General features: G+C 36.6%; 1 protein-coding gene across 1 annotated transcript; it reads left to right on the forward strand.

The window, feature by feature from the left end:
• The first annotated feature begins 598 nt into the window (after window positions 1-598).
• On the forward strand, window positions 599-17,116 carry LOC123556669 (small integral membrane protein 20-like). The gene is made up of 3 exons (XM_045347576.2): window positions 599-763; window positions 10,755-10,811; window positions 15,392-17,116. Exons 1-3 carry the CDS (start codon window positions 628-630, stop codon window positions 15,439-15,441), a joined length of 243 nt encoding a protein of 80 aa, XP_045203511.1. The 5' UTR covers window positions 599-627; the 3' UTR covers window positions 15,442-17,116.
• Window positions 17,117-18,701: the final 1,585 nt, after the last annotated feature.

Below are 18,701 nucleotides of genomic sequence, written 5' to 3' on the forward strand. Positions count from 1 at the left end.
TGCGGCGAGTACACTTCTGGAGACACAGTAAACACAAATAAATAAAAGGGCACAGCTTGCAGAAATAGTAAAATTAATTCACTTATTAAGATAAGAACATGCACATGATACTTACCAAAAGAAACAAAGTGAATTTCGACAGTTTTATGCATAGAAATACAATTCCGGTTCCCTAGCCTATGCACGGTACTTTGGCTAGAGAACCGGTCCCGGACGAATAAGTTCGCAGTCTAGGGAACCGATTCCGGTTCTCTAGCCACTGCCTATTTTAAGCTTATATTAGAAAGCTAACGTGCATACTAGTAAAATTATAGATTATGCTGACTTCTATGGATATCAGTGAAACTAAAATACACTGAAAAGAGTTAAATATCCGTATTTTCCTTCTTCTTTCAATATGAAATACCTTTGGAGGGTCATGTTCTTCAAACCTGGATAAAAAATGAACTTGAAGGGACAGAGAAAAATATTCTGCGGTTCAAGTTCAACTAATTTGAATTTACCCTTGTAACAAGGTAACCTACCTTCTTAATTGATAAATTACAAAACAGCGTGGTCAAATAAAATGTGAATTATTCGCGACAAGATTATACTCAAGCACGCCAAATAAAAGGGAGGCTAATCAAAATGGAATTTGATCAAAGAGATGTCAAACAGAAAGGGATCCGTGGGACAGTTTTAGCTGTCGGAATTGTTGCAGCGATTGGTTTAGCCTCATATTACGCGATTTACAAGCCACTATTTCTTGAACCAGAAAAATACAGTGAGTTCATATGTGTGAGATATCTGATAAATGGAAGTAGCAATAACAATAGGAAAGATAACTCTTGTAAACCTTCAGGCTTAAACTTTAGTTAGAAACCGGAATTAGCCTAACATGATCGGAAAAGGCCTGGCATATTTTTATTATTGGAAATGATTATAGCCACCTTCGAAAAAAGGTTGGGTATATTGTTTTGCAGATGTCTGCGGGTGTGTCCATTGGCAGTCCAAATAATAGGAGGTTTCAGGACAGTTAGACAAGCTTAAATTATCTATTATAATTTATACTGTCGCTGAGTGGCTGCTTTTTTAATTTCTGACTTTTGCAGCCACCGCTTACAGCTTGACCATCACAACATAAAGCAAACTGTATACGTCGGATTAGTTCGACTACGCCAAGGTCATAAAAACATTTAGGGTCGGGCCAAAAATTTAGGAAGTTGCTATTCCTACGGTCCCGTAAGAATAGCCTCACAGGCTATTCCTACGGCTCTCCCGTAAGAGTAGTGAAATAGCCCGCAGGTGGCTATTCCTACGGCTCTAAAGACAGTTTTGTATGTCCATCTTGAACTGCATTGTACGGAATTAATTTAAATGGTATATTTTCGAACAAATTGTTTACCTTTTAGTATCACATCGAGAGAGAACTTTGCATGTCAATTTTCAAGAAAAAATAGTTATATATAAGGTGGTTTTGAAACGAAAAACGTATACGGGTGTTGATTTCGCCAGATTCTACTGTATACGCAGAAATTTTAAATGACAGGCAAAATCAAGATATAAAATTTAAAGTGATAATTTTTTAAAGAATCATTTTAAGCTTTTATTCACGAAAAATGTTTGAGGGTGTTGATTTGGACAGAATTTATATGCAAAGAAATCTCAAGTAAAAGGCAAAATCAAGACATAAAATCTAAAGTGTTGAATACTTTTTAAAATCCTTTTAAGCTTTTATTAAGTATATATTTCTACGTGTGCATGCCAATTTTCAAGAAAAAATATACTTATACTAAGTATTAATTAGAAACGAAAAGTATATACGGGTGTTGATTTTGCCAGATGGTCATCGACATGCAAAATCAAGTCATAAAGTCATAAAGATTACAGGGAGCACTTTGGTAAAAATTATTATCATTTCATTTCAAACCACAGTTTGTGGTTCCCATATCTTGCCATCCAAATTAATTGCCTTATTTTTTCAGTTCACTTAGAGATAATCGTCTTTAAGATATGTAAGGGTTATTTTACATTGTTTTAAAGAAAAGGAAGTAATATTCAAATCACTGAACTTAGCGCAAATATCGGTTAAAAACCAATAATTACCGGTATGTTGTTAGTACCAGGTAGATAAATGGTTTATAGCGGTGGAAGAACAATTCATCAGAAAATAGTTTGTACTGTTTTTCAAGGAATTTGTTTAATTTTTCAAAGTTTCTTTTTAAGAGTTTTACTTCAGTTTAGACCACAATTACTGCCTGTGCTTGTGAACATGTAGAAAATATTATAAGTCTTCTTATAAAACAATGTTTCACATTCTGAGTACATTTTCATGTTTTTATTGAAAAGGGGAAAATCTGGGTAAATTCGCCAATTTCACAATAGATACTTATTTGGCAGATGTGAAATAAGTACATGCACTTGTTAAAGGACGTGGCTTAAAGAAGCTGCATAAAAATTTGATCTTTTCAAGGAAAAATAAGTTTTCTAATACCACTTGCATTTGGCCTCCATTACATGTTCATTATCATTAAGTCACTGTTAAATTTTGATTGGAAGGTAGGTGCATTTTCTTTCGGGTGGTGATCAAATATTCATGCATTAAGGCTTTCATTGCCGGACAGCTACATATTGTGTGTGAAAATGCTTAACATAACATTGACAGGAAAATGTGTCATTTGATGATTTTCCAGCCTTTCTGGTACTAGAGGAAGAATCCAGGCGCTTGCCAGGCACGTAGGTAGCATTTTTAGAGTGGGGACGGGAGCTAGGGCGGCGTACATTTTGAAAGTCAGCCAACCTATAACAAACCCAGTTCCATGAAATGTTAAACAACGTTTTTTTTGTGTGTGTGTGTGTTTTTTTTTTAAAAGAAAGTGGTTGTTAAAACCTCAAAAACAACTACAAAACTGCAGGACACAGCTAAAATTGACTCGTTGTCAAAAGATTGTTAAGAGAATTAGCTTAATTGGTCAAATTTTTGGGAGGGGGCGCACTGGGCGTGAAACTGAAAAGTAAACCATTTATTCGAAAATATACCAGTTGAATTAATTCAGTACAATGCAATACAAGGTGGACATACAAACTGTCTTTAGAGCCGTAGGAATAGCCACCTGCGGGCTATTTCACTATTTTTACGGGAGAGCCGTAGGAATAGCCTGTGAGGCTATTCTTACGGGACCGTAGGAATAGCCACTTCCAAAAATTTAGGGTAGGTCTGTATACCGGAAACAACCTTTTTTTATGCCTAAGCAGGGAAAACTTCAGAAAAGATTAACTAAATTCCACATATGTATATAATAATTTTAATTTGTATCAGTAACAAAAATACTCTACATGACTTTCCAGGCATGATCGTCGTGTGAAAAACAAAAATAATCGGCATGACCGTCGTGCGAATAATGAAAATATTCGGCACGACTGTCATACGGATAAGGAAAATTATCGTCACGACCGTCGTGCGGATAGCCTCGGCCACTGCCATTATTTAAACCTGTTACTTCATATCCTTTTATCAAAGTCCTTGATTCACATCAAGATCACAACTCTAATTCTAATTAATACAAGGAATTAAAGTTCTCTTCTTCTTCTTCTTCTTCTTCTTCCGTTTTTGTACATTACCCTCTCTGGAGCATTGTCGTACAATGTGACTGTACAAGGTCATGGTGAGGCGCAAAAGGTGCAGATTAAAAAAACCAATAAAACTTTGTACATATTCAGTGTTATTTACATGTGCGCCAACCCTCCCTTGAATGCCTCCAGACTGGGTGCTGTGGCGATGTGCATTGGTAGCTGGTTCCACAGGCGTGTAGTGGAGGGGAAGAAAGAGTGACGAAGGTAGTCTGTTCTGCAGTATGGGATGATGTAGCCCACCGCGTGGCCTTTTGTCGCAACAGTTGCGGTGCGGAGGAACGGGGATACAGGGATGTCTACGCGGCAGTGGATGACGCGGTACATCATGACTAGTTTTGCATGGGCCCTACGTTGTTGGAGGGACTGCCAACCTAGGTCGAAGATCATCTGGGAGGTGCTGCTTGTCGTGCGATAATCACCTGTGACGAATCTTGCCGCTATGCGTTGGGCTGCCTCTAGTTGCTGGACGCAAACCTGTGTGTAGGGGTCCCACACTGACGACGCATACTCCAGAGTTGGTCTTACCAAGGACTTGTAAGCTTGTTCTTTGGTCTCTGGTGGACAGCTGGATAAGTTCCTCCTGAGGAATGCCAAGCTGTTGTTTGCCTTCTTGGTGGTGGTGTCAATGTGTGGTTTCCATGATAGGTCATCTGCAAGGGTCACCCCGAGATATCTGCCTGTCTTGGCCGTGGCGAGATTGTGTCCATGGATTCTGTATGAGGACTTTACTGGGTTTCTCTTCTTGGTAATGTGGAGGACCTCGCATTTAGAAGGGTTGAAAGACATCAACCAGTCCTGTTCCCACTGTTGTAGTCTATCAAGGTCTTCCTGCAGCTTGGCAGAGTCTTCGGTAGACCTGATTAGTCTATAGAGGAGGGTGTCGTCAGCAAAGAGACGAGAAGTGGAGCTCACTCTATTAGGGAGGTCATTGATATACATCAAGAAGATAAGAGGGCCAAGGACTGATCCTTGTGGCACGCCTGAGGTAACTGGGGCGGATTCTGACATATGCCCTTCAACAAGGACCTGCTGACTCCTGTCACTTAAAGAGAATTCCTATAGTTTTTTCCCTTTCATAGATTTTTTTTAAATTCACATATATGATAGGAAAATTTGTGCTAAAAACAATGAACAAATAAAAACAATAGGTCACCAGGCTTGTTTTTGTGAAAAATTGTTTTGAACACACCCACTGTTGCTGAAACTGCCAGCGGTTTTTAAACATTTTCATAATTTTCTGCTTTTTTATAAATACCAACCAAAATATACATCCAGGCAGCACAATACGGTTTTTTCTTTTTACAGATTTTATTATATACTTATTTGATATCATAGTTATATTTGTAATACTCTATCCTTACAATAATGGGTACAAATGAAAAAAAATATTGTTTCATATTTACTTTTGTGAACTTTTTTCAATGAAAAATACCCATAGAGAAGAATTTTTTTTTTTTAATTTTGAAAAAACTCTTTCATAGAATTGTTTCTTTTTCTTCCTGTGTATAGATTAGTATTGTGAGCATAAAAATGGATAAAAATGTATGGGTCACCAGGCTAAATTTTTGTTAAGACCGCTAGAATACAACACCTGTTCGGACGGAAATGGCGCGAACCTGGCCAAATTGATTACATGTATGTCTGCTAAAAGTTAAAAAAAGTTTTAAAAATTCTTAATTCCTTCTATAATTGAATACTAAATAATCTGAAAGGTGATATTGTTTTATCAGTACTAAGTCAATTATCTTACATTATATGAACAACACTGTCTTTGTACTAAAATGCGATGCGACAACCACAAAAATAGCAAGATACCTGTAAGGCATGATACTTGTCAATACAACATAAACCAGTATCAACAGTGATTACTGATATAACTTGTCAAAAATGTTATTTCATTCAAAATTCCTCATATTTAAGATTGTCTGTAACATGTTTCAACAAATGTTGACTTCAGTTCAGTTTTCCATAGAAAGTGTCGGCTGCGCAGAAAGATGCGCATAAAAAACTATAGGAATTCCCTTTAAGAAGCTCTGAATCCAGTCAAGTACTGTACCCCTGATGCCGTAGTGTCTCAGCTTGATCAGCAGTCTTTCGTGAGGGACCTTGTCAAAGGCTTTGATGAAGTCAAGTAGGATTGCATCTATCCGGTCACCAGCATCTAGTCCAGCTGTGAGATCTTGAATGGTAAGTATGAGCTGGGATTCACAGGACCTGTTCTTGTGGAAGCCGTGTTGTTCGACTACAGGACACTGAGGACAGTGTGATAACTTTTGACTGTCCCTGTCCCATCATGTCCAAACTTATTCTGCACATTTCTGTTAGGAAATCCCCAATAGAAATCTGTTGGGAACATTGTATAGGTACAAAGTATTTGCAATGATTACATATATATCTGATAATGAATTTATGTTGACATTAAAGCATAAACTTACCTTGCTGACATTTGCTGAATGTATACTGAAACCGGTGTCAGGGTAGATATCTCCTAACACCTGTCACTTCATTATTATTAAGTTAATATTTTTGAAGATTTAAGTCTCTTATTTCAAATTATGAGTTATAGTCAACTCATTTGAAGTTTCTACATGAATATTAAGGTATTAGATACCTAATAGTAATGTTTACAAAATGGCATTTGCTTGGTATATTCTTAAAGGTGAACGTGTTTTGCACTGTTTTGCAATTTTTTAACAACTTTTACCGTGCCGTTTTTTAGCTCATCTGATTTTTTGGGAAAAAAATGATGAGTTATTGTCATCACTTGATCGGCGTCGGCATTGCCTGGTTAAGTTGTATGTTTAGGTCAGCTTTTCTCCTAAACTATCAAAGCTATTGCTTTGAAACTTGGAACTCTTGTTCACCATCATAAGCTGACCCATACAGCAAGAAATATAACTCCATCCTGCTTTTTGCAAGATTTATGGCCCCTTTTGTACTTAGAAAATATCAGATTTCTTGGTTAAGTTTTATGTTTAGGTCAACTTTTCTCCTAAACTATCAAAGCTATTGCTTTGAAACTTGCAACTCTTGTTCACCATCATAAGCTGACCCTGTACATCAAGAAACATAACTCCATCCTGCTGTTTGCAAGAATTATTGCCCCTTTTGGACTTAGAAAATCAGTTTTCTTGGTTAAGTTTTATGTTTAGGTCAGCTTTTCTCATAAACTATCAAAGCTATTGCGTTAAAACTTGCAACTCTTGTTCACCATCATAAGCTGATCCTATACAGCAAGAAACATAACTCCATCCTGCTTTTTGCAAGATTTATGGCCCCTTTTGGACCTAGAAAATATCAGATTTCTTGGTTAAGTTTTATGTTTAGGTCAACTTTTTCTCTTAAACTATCAAAGCTATTGCTTTGAAACTTGCAACACTTGTTCACCATCATAAGCTGACCCTGTACAGCAAGAAACATAACTCCATCATGCTTTTTGCAATAATTATTGCCCCTTTTGGACTTAGAAAATCAGTTTTCTTGGTTGAGTATTATGTTTAAGTCAGCTTTTCTCATAAACTATCAAAGCTATTGCTTTAAAACTTGCAACTGTTTTTCACCATCATAAGCAGACGCTGTACATCAAAAAACATAACTCTGTCCTGCTTTTTGCAAGAATGATGGCCCTTTTTAGACTTAGAAAATTATGGGTACGACAATATTTCTATTATACAAAAAAATCAGATGAGCATCAGCACCCGCAAGGCGGTGCTTTTGTTTATAAATTTTGTATAACTTATGGTATTTCCTCAAGCTCAAGTAGAGACAAATTTCAAAGTGATGTCCACTATCCAAAACGTTTGCAAGGAACTCATTTTACCATGTCCATTAATTTTAATAAAAGAAACATCAAACTATTGGTAAACAATTAATATAGAACACAGAATGAAAATGTCAGTATCATTTTTTCTAGGGTGCCTCAAGTAAACGGATTTAATGAGACAGAATTCTAACTTCAACATTGAAAAAATAAGATCGAATCTTGTGTTTCTGTTTTGAATTTTGCTTACTTCATTCAAAAGTAATCTTGGGGCAGACATAAAACCTACTTAAATTTCTTCCACGATATGTAATCTAAAGACTGAAAGCAAAATAGAGAACTTTTGCCGCATGTAACTCAATATTTTTAAAGATGTGTAACTCTACCCCTTCTGTTTAAGTAGTAAATTCACTTTGAACAGCATGAAATCGCTTATCAAATTATTTTTTTTGATTTTTGTACAATAAATCAATTATAAGTCTTGAAAGAATTAAAAAGTTAATAGAAAGAAAGGGAAATAAGGGGAAAAAAATTGGTCCCAGTAGGGCTTGAACCTACGCCCCCTGAGAATTGCAGTAAAAGTAGGTTTATGGTAGGAATTGAATACTGTTCAAAAAGGAGGTACTCTATTATGCTTCTAATACCTTAATGTCTAATTTATGAGAGCAAGTAAGTCTAAAAAGTATATTATGACTTTTTTGGATTTTTTAATGTCTTCGTTTTTCTAACAGTAAAATGCAGATACGGGTAAGGCTTAGAGGGATGACAACTAAAAAATATCAGATCATAAAAAGTCATCCTAATAAGCCAAATGAGTAAAGCTAGTCCATTGGTTGGTCTGTACGCCAATCAGTTTCCAGATAGTAACTCAAAAACGCTTGGACCTAGGATCATGAAACTAAATATGGAGGTCGATCATGACCTGCAGATGACCCCTATTGATTTTGAGGTCAAAGGTCAAGGTCACATTGACCCACATCAGTACCGTTAGAACTTATTTTGCCAAATAACTAGAGAATTCTTTGGTCTAAGATCACATTTGATGTATACGGAGGTCCCTTATGACTGGTAAATGACCCATAATTATTGATTTGAGGTCAGTACGTCAAACGTCCAGTGCACAGTGACCAAATAATTTCTGTTCCATGTGCAATTATTAAATGCATCAAGAGGGGCATTTCATGTTCTGCGAGCTCTTGTTGAATTATTTTTTCATATTTCACTTTTGTCATTAGAAAACAAAATAAATGGTGAAAATAAAATTATAAATTTTTGATTTTTAAATGAATTATAGGGGAAATACGAGTCAGTGCATAAAACGATCAGATCAGAATGGGTCTAATCTCATCTGAAAGGGCTTGACATATGTTTATTATTGGAAATTATTTTATTATTTCTTCATATTTCATTTTGCATTTAAAGAAGAGAATACAGTCATAATCAAAAAAAGTTTTACCAATTTTTGATTTTTAGATGAATTATACACAGAATACAAGTCGCGGCATGAAATGGGAATGGATTGAAACTACTCATACTTGTCCTCTGTGATGATCTGCAATGCATTGCTCAGGTTCTTTAACTTTAATGTGCATTTTTACAGAATTATGAACCCTGTTTTGACTTTGATTTCTTTGTATACATGTAAGCTGGTATCTCATTATCCATTAATGGAAACAGATTACATTTTCACACAATTGCTGACGTGCAATGTACAGTTTTCTTAACTTTGTTTAGCATTTTTAGCTCACCAGAGCACGAAGTGCTCAAGATGAGCTATTGTGACCAGTCATTGTCTGGCGTCGGCGTCCGTCAACATTTGCCTTGTGAACACTCTAGAGGCCACATTTGTGACCCAATCTTTATGAAACTTGGTCAGAATGTTAGTCTCGATGATCTCTAGGTCAAATTTGAAACTGGGTCATGTGGGGTCAAAAACTAGGTCAGTAGGCCAGATCAAAGAAAAAGCATGTGAACACTCTAGGGGCCACAGTTGTAATCCAATATTTATGAAACTTTGTCAGAATGTTTGTCTTGATGATTTCTATGTCAAGTTTGAATCTGGGTCATGTGGGGTCAAAAACTAGGTCACCCAGTCAAATCAAAGGAAAAGCTTGTGAACACTTAGACTCTAGCAGATTTGACACTTGTCCATCCATCTAAATACATCCCATAAAAATGCATATGAGCCGCGCCATGAGAAAACCAACATAGTGGGTTTGCGACCAGCATGGATCCAGACCAGCCTGCGCATCCACGCAGTCTGGTCAGGCTCCATGCTGTTCGCTAACAGTTTCTCCAATTCCAATAGGCTTTAAAAGTGAACAGCATGGAACCTGACCAGACTGCGCGGATGCGCAGGCTGGTCTAGATCCATGCTGGTCGCAAACCCACTATGTTGGTTTTCTCATGGCGCGGCTCATATTATGCTTGGGACATGTAGTGAACTACAACAGCATTTATGGAAGACGGATCAGGAACCAGCCACAAACAGCTACTACATGAAAGAACTGTTACGTGGTGTTAAAATGTATTAAATGTATCAGTATTAATATATTAAATAATCTATTTGGCAAATGGCCATGACGTATTTACTTGATAATAACGCTTTAAGAAAGAAAAGTAAACCTGACCCTACTTTTTTAGACATGCCTCCAGAAACACAACTACCAAGTTGTTTTGTTTGGTTTTTTTGGGGGGGGCGGGTTTTGCCTTAAGGTCAATTTAAGGTTGAACCCTGCTTCTTGAACACTATAATGAAATTAGGGAAATGTTCCTTTATAAATTATAGATGAATAAGTCATATCAAAATAAACCAGGGATGGCCGGTATTTCCCAGAGGCGGGAATTCCCAGCAGTATTTTCCAGGAATTCCCATCCTGTGAAATACTCCTAAAATAGCAAGAAGTGGGAAATAGAGAGAAATGACTCCAAATTCAAAAGAAAATGCTCTTTGAAGTGACAAAAATATCATATCTGAGTAATTAAATTTTAAATGAATATGTGTATGAGAAGCATAGTCTGTATAAGTACTTAGCACATAGGCATGTAGATAAATATAGTTCACTGTTCAACTTAACATTGTTCACCCATCATCAGACTCAATGATATCTCAAAACATTCATGCAGGACCTTTAGGTTTCATGTTCACTATCCAGTGATGGAATTCTGTATGAACTAAAACTGTGTATTTTAACTTCACTACATTTATAAAGCAATGCCATATCTGAATAGATGTTAGAGCTGAATTTCATGTTTTCTTGAATTGATTTCATCTTTCATTTAAATGTAAGATTTATTTTGAGCCAGCAAGACTTCAACAAATGATCATAACATATGCAGTAATAGAGCTATTTTAAACAAAACATTGTATTCTTTTTTTCAGGGAAAATACAGAGGGAAACCAGAAAGGACATTGACCAAAGTAAAATACAACCAGGAGGTAATGATGTAATACTTTCAATATTTAAAATAATAATTTGTGGTTTGGTCCATTGGAGCCGATGACCTGAAATGTAATTAGTCCCCTACTGGTTGAAAACCAGTTTTGGAGATAATGGGATTGCGCTTTTCTGTCAGTCTGTCCATCATTCTGTCTGTCCGAGCTTACATTTGCATACTTAGGTGGCTATAGGAACAGTAGTTAACTGTACTTTTTCTTTGATGTCATTCACTTCGTAAGGCTAAAAGAACAGTAGAGAGAGCAAAAGAGTAGCCACATAAGTACCCATATGTAGGAATGTGCGTCGGTCCGCACTTTCGTGTCCTGTCCATAACTATGTCATTCATCAAGGGATTTTAATATTACTTTGCTCAAATGTTCCCCATGATGAGACGATGTGTGATGCGCAAAACACAGACCCTTGCCCAAAGATCAAGGTCACAATTGTAGGTCAAAGGTCAACAGGGCTTTTTTCCTGTCTGGACCATACCTTTGCCATCCATGAAGGGATTTTAATATTACTTTGCACAAAAGTACATAATATTATGAAGATGATGTGTCATTCACAACTTTCAGACCAAAGGTCAAGGTTACACTTACAGGGTCTCCTCTGCCATTTGCCAAATGCTACAAATTTAAAGCGCTGGCTACAGATTTTTGAAAGTGACTACAAGAATTTAATAAAATGTGGCCAAATTCAGCAATTTCAATTCAATTAATTTTGACACTCTCTCTCAAAAAGTGGCTACAACGGAAAGCCCTGCACTTGTCAGTCAGAATGTTAACATGGCATTAACAGGGTCTGTTTCATATCCAGTCAAGAAGCATCCCTCATGGGATTACAGTATTACTTGGCATAAATGTTCCCCATAATCAGACAGTCATGCACAACACCCAGAACACTAGCTTAAAGGTGCACTTGGAGGTCAAAGGTTATTTTTCCTGTCTTGTCCATAACTTTTACATGCAAAACAGGATTTAAATATCAGCTGGTACAAATATTACTCTGGATGAGACAGCATGTCATAGGCAAAACCCGGACCATTAGCTGAAAGATCAAGGTCACACTTGGAAGTCAAAGGCCAACAGTCCTTAAAGGGATTTTAATATTACTTTGCACAAATGTACACTAAGATAAGATGATATGTAATGCATAGCTCCCAGACCCCTAACTCAAAGATCAAGGTCACACTTGGAAGTCAGAGATTGATAGGGTTTTTGACACCATACAAGATGTGACATCATACACAATTTAGTGGAAAAATGCTGTTTTGATTTGATAACTTTTTGTCAAGCCCACTTGTGGAAGCGGAGACAGTCATCCCAATGGCTTTTCTGTGTATGTGCATGCGTCCCTCCATACGTGTGTGCGTCCGTCCATCAGGATTTGTTTGTCCAGACCATAACTTCAACATGCATGGAGCAATCTTGTTTATATTTGGCAGGAATGTTAACCTCATTTAGATGAAGTGTCATGCACAAATCCCAGGTTCCTGTATTAAAGGTCAAGGTCACACATAGAGGCCAAAGGTCAAATTCAATAATGACATTGTCCAGAGTATTTCTTCTTAATGCACATTTATTCACCATCATGAGACGTAGTGATTTGTGCAAGAACTAGGTCCCTAGGTCTATGGTCAAGGTCACACTTAGAGGTCAAAAGTCTTTTCCTTAGGCTTTTGGTTTAATATTTATGCATTTTTCACTAATTATCTCAGTTATTACTAAATGGATTTGATTCAAACTTGGAAGTTGTTATTCCACATCCTCACCCACATCATATAAAACAAGGTGCAAAAATCACTCTTGCGCCATGAATTATCCCCCTTTTTGCTTAGAATTATACTTATTAGCTCACCTGTCACAAAGTGACAAGGTGAGCTTTTGTGATCGCGCGGCGTCCGTCGTCCGTCGTCCGTCCGTGCGTGCGTGCGTCCGTAAACTTTTGCTTGTGACCACTCTAAAGGTCACATTTTTCATGGGATCTTTATGAAAGTTGGTCAGAATGTTCACCTTGATGATATCTAGGTCAAGTTCGAAACTGGGTCACGTGCCATCAAAAACTAGGTCAGTAGGTCTAAAAATAGAAAAACCTTGTGACCTCTCTAGAGGCCATATATTTCACAAAATCTTCATGAAAATTGGTCAGAATGTTCACCTTGATATCTAGGTCAAGTTCGAAACTGGGTCACGTGGGGTCAAAAACTAGGTCAGTAGGTCTAAAAATAGAAAAACCTTGTGACCTCTCTAGAGGCCATATTTTTCATGAGATCTTCATGAATATTGGTCAGAATGTTCACCTTGATGATATCTAGGTCAAGTTCGAAACTGGGTCACGTGGGGTCAAAAACTAGGTCATTAGGTCTAAAAATAGAAAAACCTTTTGACCTCTCTAGAGGCCATATTTCTCAATGGATCTTCATGAAAATTGGTCAGAATGTTCAGCTTGATGATATCTAGGTCAGGTTCGAAACTGGGTCACATGGGGGTAAAAACTAGGTCAGTAGATCTAAAAATAGAAAAACCTTGTGATCTCTCTAGAGGCCATATTTTTCATGAGATCTTCATGAATATTGGTCAGAATGTTCACCTTGATGATATCTAGGTCAAGTTCGATACTGGGTCATGTTGGATCAAAAACTAGGTCAGTATGTCTAAAAATAGAAAAATATTGTGGCCTCTAAAGAGGCCATATTTCTCAATGGATCTTCATGAAAATTGGTCAGAATGTTCACCTTGATGATATCTAGGTCAGGTTCGAAACTGGGTCACGTGGGGTCAAAAACTAGGTCAGTAGGTCTAAAAATAGAAAAACCTTGTGACCTCTCTAGAGGCCATATTTTTCAATGGATCTTCAGGAAAATTGGTCAGAATGTTTACCTTGATGATATCTAGATCAAGTTCGAAACTGGGTCACGTGGGGTTAAAAACTAGGTCAGCAGATCTAAAAATAGAAAAACCTTGTGACCTCTCTAGAGGCCATATTTTTCATGAGATCTTCATGAATATTGGTCAGAATGTTCACCTTGATGATATCTAGGTCAGGCTCGAAACTGGGTCACGTGGGGTCAAAAACTAGGTCAGTAGGTCTAAAAATAGAAAAACCTTATGACCTCTCTAGAGGCCATATTTCTCAATGGATCTTCATGAAAACTGGTGAGAATGTTCAGCTTGATGATATCTAGGTCAGGTTCGTAACTGGGTCATGTGCGGTCAAAAACTAGGTCAGTAGGTTAAAAAATAGAAAAACCTTGTGACCTCTCTAGAGGCCATATTTTTCACGAGATCTTCATGAAAATTGGTGAGAATGTTCACCTTGATGATATCTAGGTCAAGTTTAAAAGTGGGTCACGTGCCTTCAAAAACTAGTTCATTAGGTCAAATAATAGAAAAAGCTTGTTACCTCTCTAGAGGCCATATTTTTCAATGGATCTTCATGAAAATTGGTCAGAATTTTTTATCTTGATGATATCTAGGTCACATGTGCTCAAAAACTTAGTCACTATGTCAAATAATAGAAATAACGACGTCATACTCAGTTCAACACTGGGTCATGTGGGGATAGGTGAGCGATTCAGGACCATCATGGTCCTCTTGTTAATTTTAATGTTCTTTATCTCTCTTATAATTTCTTGACACAGACTCATGCTATTGTCCAATATCTTCATTCTTACTGGAGTCATTAAACACGCTAGTGACAGCTCTAGCCTCCTCAGATGTGCCCAGTTTCACTATCCAGCATCAAAATAGTCAAGCGTGCTGTCTCCTGTGACAGCTGTTGTTGAATTGTCTCCCTTATTTTTGAAAACCTTGTCCGTGGCATAACTTGAATACTATGTAAGGTATTGCCTTCATACTTTGGATATTGATAGAAGTCGGACAAGGAACCATAACTGTAGGTGGTCCCATTTTTAGCTCATCAGATTTTTAATTAAAATCTACAAGGTATTGTCGTCTCTTGATTGTCGGTGTCGCTGTTGGTCAACATTCTTAGTCAGGTCCACCTAATTTTCTCACACACTGTTAGAGCTACAGCTTTGAAACTTGTTTACCATCATCTGGGGACCATGTATACTAAGAACCATAACTTTGATATGCATTTTGATAGAATTATGGCCCTTTTTATACTTTAAGAACATTTTAGTTTCTTGGAGCTACAGCTTTGAAACTAAAGACACTTATTTTAGTTTATCATCATTAGGGGATTATGTAGGCCAAGACCCATAACTCTTTATATATTTTGTCAGAATTATGGCCCTTTTTGTACTTAGAAAATTTTAGTTTATTGATAAAAAAATTTGTTTAGGTCACCTTTTCCCAAATCCTATGAGAGCTACAGCTTTGAGCAATAGCACCTGTAGGTGGTGCTCTTGTTTAATTATCTTCCTTTTTTGAAAACCTTGGTCTGGGGCAAATAAATCAAATATTATGTAAGCTATTGACTTCATACTTTACATATTCATAGAGATCAGTGAAAAGGAGTTCAGTGCTAAAAAGCCTGAACTCTTGCTGACCACATTTTAGTAGTGTTCTTAAAGAGAAACTCAAACCATGATTAATACTGTGTTTTAATGTTTCAGATATGAAAGTTTGGTCAAATCCTTATGAGGTCAAGGAACAGAAAGACTAATCTCAATAATGTGATACTAATTAGGGTGCAGACTAAACAAAAGCAGTTGTTTGAAGGATAGACATTTCACAATGCCCCATTGCAGCTGTGTGACGATAGATATTTCTCATTGCCAACTATCAGCAGTATGTACGATGGACATTTCACATTGTCAACTAGCAGCTGTATAACGATGGATGTTTCATGTTGCCATTTTGCAGCTGCATAACGATTGATATTTTCCATTGCCAACTAGCAGCTGTATAACGATGAATATTTCACACTGCCAACTAGCTGCTGTATTAATGATAGATATTTCACATTGCCTCAACTTACCTGTATAAACGATGAATATTTCAAATAGAGTCTGTGCAACTGTATGAACAAAAAGTGTATAGAAACGTGTGCAGTAATTAACATTTTTCATCAGGACAGAATGCAATGGTTTTAGTGACTGTGATCAAGTATGTTTATGGTTGACAAAAATGTATCTTGTTCAGTTTCGTTTAGTGTTTCTCTGAAGCTTTTTTGCTGATGGATTATAGCTGATACACATTTAATGTCAAGAATTGTTGAAGTTACAAGTTAAGTTATTTAAATTGATTAAATTACTGCATTATTGTTTGTTATCAATCTTGCCTCAGACATTTGAATAACTTTATTGTAAGATTTGTTTGATTTGATTGGAGGTATATTAGCACACTTAGCATGATAAGAATATGAGAACTGTTGTATTATATTTGTCAAATATTTACATTGACAGTTAAATATTTAGCCCGCCCGCTTAGCTCAGTAGGTAGAGCGTCGGTCTACGGATCGCGGGGTCGTGAGTTCGATCCTCGGGCGGGGTGTATGTTCTCCGTGACTATTTGATAAACGACATTGTGTCTGAAATCATTAGTCCTCCACCTCTGATTCATGTGGGGAAGTTGGCAGTTACTTGCGGAGAACAGGTTTGTACTGGTACAGAATCCAGGAACACTGGTTAGGTTAACTGCCCGCCGTTATATGACTGAAATACTGTTGAAAAACGGTGTTAAACCCAAAACAAACAAACAAACAAACAGTTAAATATTTAGCTGAAATTATTGAAAATGCAAGTTTGTAAAATTATTATTACCTCCCATGGACTACCGAAATTGTATTAAAAAAATAGTCTGGTTGTCATATACATAAGGAGTAGTGTTGGTAATTTAAATATTTAATAAAAAAAGACAAGACCTCCATTTCCAGTTTTATTCATCATGTAAACAGGAAAATGTCATGAAATGTTGCCAGAATGTGATTGAATGTTTCTGATTTTCAATTGTGTTGGCTTGTAACCTTTAGATGTGACATTTAAGTTCTTGTAACTCTAATCGATTTTATAATTGTTGAATGCCTCATTGTGGTAATGAAACATTTTAGAACATGAATTTTAACGAGAACGTTAATGAGATAATTATTTCAAAAATGCATAATCATAATGTTGTTCATATTAATTATATATGCTAATTATTTGATATGTAATGCTAGTGTTTGTTCTACATCTATATGTTTTAAAACATAGTCCTCAAATCAGAGCTGTTTAGAAAACATTTAGATAATTTTAGTGTTATTGTGATTTTTTGAGAATGGTATGTTTTCATGTGATTGTATCTCTTGTCATTACATAATAATGTGATAAAATTATTGAAATAAATTTGTTTTAAGTTTCTATTTTTCTGCTGAAGAGCTGTGATCTGCAGAGGGACAATTTTTTAGCTCGACTATTTGAAGAATAGGGGAGCTATCCTACTCACCCGGGCGTTAGCGTGAGCGTCACACAAATGTTAAAGTTTGCGTACCACCCCAAATATTTTCAAAGTCCATTGAGATACTGCTTTTATATTTTGCATACTTGTTTACCATCATGACCCCAGTCTGTAAAAAGGAGGAGGCAACTATATCAAGCATTTTGATTAAATTATGGCCCCTTTTCAACTTAGAATATGCTTATTGTAATGTTTAAGTTTTACTCACAGCTTATATTATACTGTCAAGCACTGAGAATAGTTGGGCGCGCTGTCCACTGACAACTCTTGTTTATTTCCACCAATCTGTTTTTAGCTCACCTGAGCAATACACAGGTGAGTTTTTGTGATCACTCGATGTCCGTCGTCTGTCTGTCCGTCAACATTTAGCTTGTGTATGCGATAGAGGCTGTATTTTTCAACTGATCTTCATGAAATTTTGTCAGAATGATTACCTTGATGAAATGTAAGCCAAGTTCGAAAATGGTCATCTGGGGTCAAAAACTAGGTCACTTTAAATCAAAGAAAAACCTTGTGTATGCGATAGGGGCTGTATTTTTCAACTGATCTTCGTGAAATTTTTTCAGAATGATAACCTTGATGAAATTTAGGCTAAGTTCAAAAATGGGTAATGTCGGGTCAAAAACAGGTCACTAGGTCAAATCAAAGAAAAACCTTGTGTATGCGATAGAGGCTGTATTTTTCAATTGATCTTCATGAAATTTGGTCAGAATGATTGCCTTGATGAAATCTAGGCCATGTTTGAATATAGGTCATCTGGGTCAAAAACTAGGTCACTAGGTCAAATCAAAGAAAATACATTTTTAAACTCAAAGAGACACATTTTTGGTCCAATCCTAATGAAAATTGGCCAGAATATTTGTTTCCATGAAATCACTAGGTCAAACATGTTTACACTGTTATGGTGTTTCTCAGGTGAGCAACCTAGGGCCATCTTGGCCCTCTTGTTATTTAAACCAAGTGGACAACTTGTTTCAACAAGTGTTTGGCTTACAGGGACTGGAATACAGACTTTGCCTAAAATCATCTTTAGAATTGAAGTGTCTTAATTTAAGATTATGAACATAAGAACATGCGCTTTTGTTTGCTCACATGAACATTGCTCAAGTGAGTTTGTGCGATTGCTTGATATCTGTCATCTGTTCACACTTGGTTTGAGTAAGCAGTAGAGGCGGCATTTTTACTTCGTTTTCATGAAGTTTGATCAGAATGATTGCCCTGATGTAGTCAAGGTCAGTTTTTAATATCGGTCATCTAGGGTCAAAAACTAGGTCACCCGGTCAAATCAAAGGAAACCCAATCATATCCAAAAGGAGCTGCATTTTACAATGGATCTTCATGAAATTTGATCAGAATGTTTGTCTTGATGAAGTCAAAGTCAAGTTCGAATATGGGTCATCTGGGTTAAAAAACTAGGTCACCCTGTCAAATCGAAGAAAAACCTCATCTGTATATGCAATAGGGGCTTCATTTTTCACTAGATCTTCA

The sequence above is a fragment of the Mercenaria mercenaria genome, chromosome 5 (genome assembly GCF_021730395.1).
Source record: "Mercenaria mercenaria strain notata chromosome 5, MADL_Memer_1, whole genome shotgun sequence".
Taxonomy (NCBI): domain Eukaryota; kingdom Metazoa; phylum Mollusca; class Bivalvia; order Venerida; family Veneridae; genus Mercenaria; species Mercenaria mercenaria.

Bases quoted from the DNA above. Each gene is read 5' to 3' on its own strand.
- LOC123556669 (XM_045347576.2), top strand. From the start codon at position 628: ATGGAATTTGATCAAAGAGATGTCAAACAGAAAGGGATCCGTGGGACA. The intron at 764-10,754 runs GTGAGTTCATAT...TCTTTTTTTCAG, and splicing joins TCTTGAACCAGAAAAATACA to GGAAAATACAGAGGGAAACC. The intron at 10,812-15,391 runs GTAATGATGTAA...TTAATGTTTCAG, and splicing joins AAGTAAAATACAACCAGGAG to ATATGAAAGTTTGGTCAAAT.